Source organism: Rhagoletis zephyria, unplaced genomic scaffold (genome assembly GCF_001687245.7).
Source record: "Rhagoletis zephyria isolate East Lansing unplaced genomic scaffold, Rhagoletis_zephyria_1.1 Rzeph_scaffold_12322, whole genome shotgun sequence".
NCBI classification, from domain to species: domain Eukaryota; kingdom Metazoa; phylum Arthropoda; class Insecta; order Diptera; family Tephritidae; genus Rhagoletis; species Rhagoletis zephyria.
In genome coordinates, this window is record NW_016169396.1 from 9,455 (window position 1) to 17,513 (window position 8,059).

Sequence of the window (8,059 nt, forward strand, 5' to 3'; positions counted from 1 at the left end):
TTAATTGGTGTTAGACGATATTCAAATATTTTGTGCTTTGAGAAGTGAGCGGTTGGTGTGAGCGGTGTTGGTGACAAAAACTTTGCAGACAACCACAACGGGGTAGAAAAGAAAAAAAAAATCAGCTAAGAGTTTTGTGGGCGGAAGGAAAAACATTTCAAAATGAGTGTTTCGATTTGGAAACTTGAAAATTAAATGATTTATTCAATAAGCATAGACGATGAACACTAACCATGGCGGCACCAGCATTTTCATTCGAATTTTAGTGTGGAGTTGTATGAAAATAATTTAGATAAAGATAAAATTAATATGGTGGGTCTTTATTCAAGCAACAGAATCCAAATCAACAACTTTTTAGAATTTTTGTCTGTCTGTATGTTTGTACGCGCATCACTCAAAGCTAATGCATGGAATCGAATGCAGTTTTCAGCGATGTATTGCTAAAGGTCTAACCTAAAATATAGAAAGAAAAACAATTAGAGAGTTGCCACCTGTTTGATAATTGAAGTTTAAGTACATTGATAACATAAGTAAATATTGCAATATCGCCGTCGAAAGTAAGAAGCTAAAGAAAGCTTAAAGTGGAAAATATTTTTGGAGAAGGTTGCCACCTGTTTGAAAATTTTAATTTGTTTTAATTGATAAGTTAAACGAAATATTGCAATATGGATATCAAACTAAATAAGTTTAGGAAAGTTTCCTGCCTAAAATTTTTTGATGAAGGTTGCCACCTGTTTGAAAAATGTTATTCGATTACTAAATTGATAAAATAAATGAAACATTACAATACGGGTATCAAACTACAGATGTTAAAAAATTTTACTGCCGAAAAAATTTTTGTAGCGGGTTGCCACCCATTTAAAAAATTGTATTCAGTTAAAGTGATAAGATAAGGTAAATACAGAATTAATACACCTTTGAAGAATGCGCACTTTATGCAGAATCTAGTTATAAAAATATAAACACCTTCGAAAATATATTAGCTAACACCTTTATTCATAAAAAATAAAGTATGTTTCATAAATCGACAATTTGTTTGAAAATCTTAATTCACAAAGCTCTTCAAATCTGTTTTATTTTTTTTAATGAAGCCATAAGAGCTTTTCGAGGGAGTAACAACACACAAATATTTTTAAAGCGCAGTGAATCATGCTGGGTATTTGCTAGTTTTTAATAAAATGTCATGTAAAAAATGGATCTAACAGTTTAAAGTACATATAAATGATTAGATACATATGTATACCCTTGAGCTCCTCACAGCCAATACACGGCGTACACTGTTCTATTTTCAAAGAAAGGACAAAAACAAATATCGAAAATTTTCATTTTTACGGCCATTTTAAATGTCCGATTCTATGAAAAACTTCCTTGGCCTCAAAACCGGCCTTCAAAAGTAAAACTTTTAAATTTGTTTGTATTTTATAGACCTAAAAGCAGCAAAGTTAACTTAAGAAAATTTTAATGCTCTATATTCCTGATGGTCATTTCAAAGGACAAGGTAATACTTCTATCTAACGAGACTATTTTCCTTGAATTTTCAATCTCAAAAGCTTTTAAAACCCGTTGCATTTATTTCGCTATCTCTTCTCCTGCCCGAGATATTTGATTTGGTCCCTTATTTCCAAAATAGAACACACAAAAAAGTTGGCCAAATTCTGTTTGATTCAAATTTGTTAGATAAAAGTGCTTTCAAACATCTTCTGTTTATTAAACTTTATTCAGGCTTCATTGTCATAATTTTAGATCTTGAGCTTTCCCCTTTTTTTCTCTCTAACCGCACAACTGACTTTATTTTCTAAACCCTTTTTTCTACTTCTTCCTTCTTCCAGGTGCGGGCTATGGAACAGCGGCTGAGTGAATGGCCCAAACCACCACAGTCAGCCACCAACTCGCCCATCCATCAAAGCCAACAACAGCAACTGCAACAGCAGCAACAACAATCAGCGCTCGCCGCACAACAAACAGCTAGTCTTCCTACCCACGAAGCTGAGAAAACTATAACCTCATTGGAAATACAAGTCGAGGAGCAGCGTCAATTACGTCTACACGACGCGCGTCAAGTCGAAGCGAAGGCGGCCAAAATCAAGGAGTGGGTCACCAATAAACTACGTGAACTCGAGGAACAAAATCAGCTGCTACGCGAACAGAATGTCAAGTGTAATCAACAGTTGGAATTGCTAAAGAATCACATCGCCAATCAATCGAATCGGCACAGCATCATCGGCCCACATCCGGTGCGCAATAGCCTAAGCTTGGATGTGCAAGAGTTCGCCGATACCGCAGAGGGACGACGGCGCAGCGAAAGCTTAGATCCACAAGAGATAATCAATCGGCCGTTAACCGCTTCCTATCCACATCATCAGCATCGACGCAATCTCAGCATGGAGCCGCAAGAGCTCGAGCGTAATTTGGTCGCCGCTGTGGATGGTTTAACACTCACGCCACTAGCGAGCATCACCAAATCAGCTACAACGCGGCCCGATAGTTCCGACACCGACACTGCGCACGATTATGCGGAAATCTATACACCCTCATGTGAGAAATTGCCCGCCTGGATGAAGAACAATCCAGCATTGATGGCGAGCGGCGGCAATTCGAGCACCACAACCACAACTAGCGGTGATTTGGGCGTACCGCGTCCACCCACGCCACCACTGCATCGCTTCCCCAGCTGGGAGGCGAAAATCTATCAAGTGGCCAACGATGGGCTGACGGGTGTGAGTGAGGAGAGCTTAGCGCAGCACCAGCACCACCACCATCAACAGCAGGACGCACACCACACGCAGACACAGCCACAGCCGCCACCCGATATACAAGAGTCCACAAGCGGCGCAGCGTCGGCAGGCAGCAATAGCGCGTGTAATACGCTAGCGAACGGTGGCGGACATGGGCGTGCTACGCCAGCGAACAATGGCACTTTGGGTAGCGCGCGCAGCGGTGACGGTGGTGGTGGTAGTGGCGCCCCCGGCACGCCGCAGCTGCCGACGCGTCAGCAGCAGACCGCAAGCGGAGGTTTCTGTGATATATCGGTGCCCGTTTATGCCACCGTCAAAGGGGTGAGTTTTTTTACTGTTTGCTATTTTTTGGCTATTATTTGTCGTTTATTATTGCATGTGACTTCAGCGTGCTTCGCAAATACGTTCCATGCCCTTTACGGGCGACTCCAGCGATGATTCGAGCGATGGCGAGGATCATGCCGTTATGCTAACGCACAATTCACACAACTCATCGAGCACTGACAATACGGAAACATCGACCTCGGGTAGTGCTTCGAGTCCTTCGAAGAGTTTGAAGACGTCGTCGAGCTTAAGTCCGGCCAAGCGTAGTGGTTCAGAGAGTCCTAAGAATACGAAAGCGCGTGGTATGTATTGCAGCATGAGTTTGCGTGTGTAGCCTGCCTGCGTAGTTGATTGTGCCTGTCGATTCCACGAGATAAAACACCCATTCCACAACCAAAACAAAATACGTAAACTCCTCTACCGCAACATGCACGCCCACTTTTCCCCTTTTTAGAAATTAATTATTATCATTAGCTAAGATAGTAGAGCCATCAGTAAGTCTTTGTCGTTTCTAAGTAGGTTAAAACTATCTTAGTATTTATTTCTTCCCCGAGCCAGTTTGTCCGTTAGAAACCACCAAACCCAGTAGTATCTTGGTCAAAAATCTTTCAAGTCTTTTTAAGCGAATTCTATGAATTGTGCCACTTTTCGATCGTAAAAAGATAATAACATAGGATGGTAATAGAGAGTATTCTTCTCTGACTCGGACGATACTTCAACCAAGAAAACTTCCTATATCTCGCGCTCTAGGCACCCGAATGATATGAAAATGCCCCTGATTAACAATTTTCAAGGGACTTTTGAGTCTACGCAGTCGAAATGCAGTAATACCTATTTGGTTTAAGCCACATTTTCATTAGAAATGTGTTGACTCATCTTGTCTTCCTTGGAGCATGCATGGTTTTCTGCGTCAATAGGCAGACCCAGACAACCCAGTTCCGAAAGAATCATCGAATCCGATTATCAGTCTAATATATACCATGTGGAAAACATTTGCGATATCTCCAATAAAGTGGAACCCAAATATCATCGACTGCCAGGGCTTTCAATATTATCGCAGAGTTTATCTTTACATGTTAAAGCGCTGTGAAGTATATAGTTAGATTGATTCGCGGAATAGAAGTTGGGCCATCCACACATCAGGTGTTCAACCGATTTCGATTGATTTGTACCACCATGGTTCCAGTAATAATTGTTGCACGTAATACCCAATCCTCAGTACATGCCTAAAGGATGGTACATTTTCCTTGTAGCCTTCCATAATCTAATTGTTCGCTTAGGCAGTTACAGTGTGAAATAAGAAGATTCTATCTCAAGTCCAAACGAACCATGAGCTGCTTCTTAAATTTTTGAAACGCGACGATCATAGCCTTTCATGGTTCCACGTCAAAACCTATGTACATTGACTTACTGGACGACGAATTATCCAAGAGGCGAATGAATTACCCGTACATAGTGTTACCAAATCTTTCGGAATATTGTGAACTACACTCAAATAGCACTGACGATACTTAAAGCTGCTCGAATTTCATCTGGTATCGCAAAAGACTAGCCGGTGTATGTAAACCCCAGAAGATCTTTTTTTGAGTAGCTCCTTTTAGTAAGCTCTCTTTTAGCGATCATTGAATTAGAAGTACTCACATTTTCTTGTCTTTTCTCTCCTAACTTTGCACGTCAGTAACCATTAGCTTTTAACACCCTTCGCTTTTAGCACTACCATAGTCTTTATCTTCCTTTCCCTTTATATTCCGCGCTGTTCCTTGCCTCCTCGCCCTAACAGTTTCCGCAAGCCCTATTCCATTTACACCACTCCCACTCAAGCGCGCATTGTGCCTGTCACTTTATCAAAACCCGTAGACTAATCCAGATTAATTTCTTACCCCGTAGAGTTCCATTTAAAAAGTTAAAAATAAATTCTTCGCAAATAAAATTGAACTTTTTAATAACTTTCTCTTTATATGCACCCATTAAATGCCCCCATTCATTAACCTTTCTCTCGCTCTCTCGAAACGAAATTCAAAATATTTGGCTCTCATTTTACCATTTACCTTTTTGTATGGAAATTTCTCTTTCGAAGCTCACCAACTGCACCTATCCACTGCACAACTCACCAACACAAACACCTACACCAATAACAAACACAACAATCATTACAACACAATGCACTCATACAACCAAACGAATCATACACATCACTTGGGTCCCTATACCAATACACAAACCCTACCCTTACAAACTCAGAACAACAACACCGCTAAATCCACCAACTTCAGCACCAACAACCACTCACACACGTTTACCAACAATCATCTACGTCTCCCCCACATGCGTGGAACAGTAATTTCAGATATTTCCTTTGAATCAGGCCTATCGGATGACTATGCTCTGCCACCGGATGCGGTGTCCGAGTCCACGTGCATGGATGCTTCTATGCCGTCGCTTTTGATGCGACAATCCTATGTGGATTCGCCGAGCAAGAAGATCGAGTCGCTGGAAAAGGTAAGTTGCTGCTTCAATTTTTTTTATCTCACCTCTCACTAGCCGCCCTTTTTACTCATTCTCTCGCTTCGCCTGCAGATGGGTCACCTCGCCAAACTCGGTGGCAAATTGAAGACTTGGCGCAAGCGTTGGTTCGTGCTTAAGAATGGCACACTCACCTATTGGAAGAGTCAACATGATGTGAATCGCAAGCCGCAGGGTCAGATAATGCTAGACGAAGCGTGTCGCATAAATCGCGCTGAAGGTGCTTCCACTTTTGAGATTGATACGGGTAAGAAGGTCTACTACCTCACCGCCGACTCGAATGCCACGATGGACGATTGGATACGCGTACTGCAGAATGTGCAGCGGCGCAATGCAACCAAACTGCTGCTGAGTCGTGACGATCAGAAACCCACCGTACAGGGTTGGGTCACTAAGGTGAAGAATGGGCATGCGAAGAAGTGTTGGTGTGTGTTGTTGGGTAAAATGTTCCTCTACTTCAAGGCGCCGGGCGAAACGGTAAGTGAAAGCATTTTTTTAAGGTAATCTCAAATTCATCATCTGCTTTCTACTTAGAATCCGCTCGGTCAAATTAATATGCGTGATGCGCGCGTCGAAGAGGTCGAACATGTTTCCGATTCCGATTCGGAGGAACGTGAAGATCCTACACAAAGCCAAGCACGTCTTACCGTCGCCATTTATCCTGCACATCAAGGGCCTACATACCTTATATTACCCGGCAAACAGGAACGTGATAATTGGTTATACCATTTGACTGTGGTGTCGGCTGGTGGACCGAATGCGGGCACACAATACGAGCAACTCGTACAGAAACTTATGGAGACTGATGGAGATCCCAGTGAGTATTTATTGATTCATTTACATACATATTTCTTTTCAGTACTCTAGTGCTCATAATGGCCACGCTATGGCGAACCTAAAAATCTATTAGCCGTCTAAAAGCCTATTTATATCCCACGCAGGACCCGGTAAAGCTCTATTGCTTTCTGAGATCATATCTAAGAGTAGTTAGTTAGCATAAAGAGGCTATCTCGTAAAAGGTCTCCAAGGACGGTTTGTAATAAGAAGTACTATAACGTCCTAAAACGATTAACATCTTCACCGACTCACGCTGAGTAGTAGATTCGGCAATATTGTTGCTGACAGTTCTTGGTCAGAAATACATGTGATATCCATGATAACGAACTAAGTGGATAGTCCCGCTTTTATTAAAAAAAAACCTTCGTCTCTATGGAAACTATTATTCTAAAAGCCTTTCCTTTTATACCAACCCGTCGAAAGTGCAAGTTTCATGGACCCGTGAAGATAATGATCATTACATTAACCCATTTTATCAATGCAACAATTGAAAAGGACATTCATTGACACAAATAGAATCTGCACCAAAGTTTCAGGCTGGTTGTCCAAAGATCGCCCTACCCGTGACCCGTGAAAAAGTCTTTGACCTATACCATCTAGCATCCACTCAGTGCCTGGTCTGAGAGCCTTTTTTCTACAGACTACACTTTTTATCTAGAAATGAATGCACAGATAAAGAGCCTGAGAGCACGTTTCACCATCGACTCTAATTTAAAATTTATATATCTTAGGCAACAATTTTTATATACATAGATTATTGGTATGTACATCATATGGTAACATAATTTAAGTATCAACAATCTGGTAACTCTGTCATGAACGGTCACAGACAGTAGCTGTTGGCGGTTTCCAGCGAATACAACAGATCTGAGGCCGTCATAGCCAAGTGCATCTCCCAGCCCTTTGTAGGAAAATGTCTGAAGCTATAAGACGTAACTGTCAGCAATTTCAACAGTTCCAGTTTCGGCGTTTAGGCGTTGTGTTTTGTCTCGCCCGATTCTTCCTGAAAGTACTACTGTATACTAAGCACCCTTCGGACATAGGTTCCGCAGCTTAAATGGGTATATGTATCTCATTCAATCCTAGATTCGATAATATATGCTCCGTCCAACACCTCCTTTGATGACCTATGGCTAATTATCGAGATCTTTTCGGTCCACGAAGTCAAATTTTCTACCGTTTCCATTGTTGCTGTGAAAGATTTATAGACTTGAGAGGTCAAATCGACCCTTCGCTCTAAATTTAATAATCTACCCACTTTTGATTGGTCAATAGTTCTCACGTGTTCCACATCGTCCTACGCCACTTAAAGAACAAGCCGACGTCGACGATAATCGAGTTATTGAGGAATACTACTCATACAACAACAGCTTTCACACCTCTTTTCTAAATGATATTCACATAATTTTCTTATAGATTGTGTTCTATGGCGCCATCCAATATTATTGCATACCAAAGACGCCATCACATCACCGCTTACCTCGCTACACTCGGAAGCCATGCAACCAGAAGCTATTAAATTATTTAAGGTAAGATTTAGAGGCAGTAAGTCGAGTGAAAATTGCTTAATCAACATTTAAATCAGTTACGACCAAAGCAAAACATATCCCACGGTAGAGATTTTTGGAACCTTCTATACC

General features: G+C 41.4%; 1 protein-coding gene across 1 annotated transcript; it reads left to right on the top strand.

Moving 5' to 3' along the window:
- Positions 1-1,829: 1,829 nt before the first annotated feature.
- On the top strand, positions 1,830-7,948 carry LOC108377571 (uncharacterized protein CG43867-like; the record flags this gene model as incomplete). The annotated part of the gene is made up of 6 exons (XM_017633841.1): positions 1,830-3,056; positions 3,124-3,361; positions 5,137-5,558; positions 5,637-6,059; positions 6,117-6,399; positions 7,836-7,948. Coding segments are annotated over 6 exons (2,706 nt in total), but the record flags the coding sequence as incomplete, so codon positions are not given.
- Between the last annotated feature and the right edge of the window lie 111 nt (positions 7,949-8,059).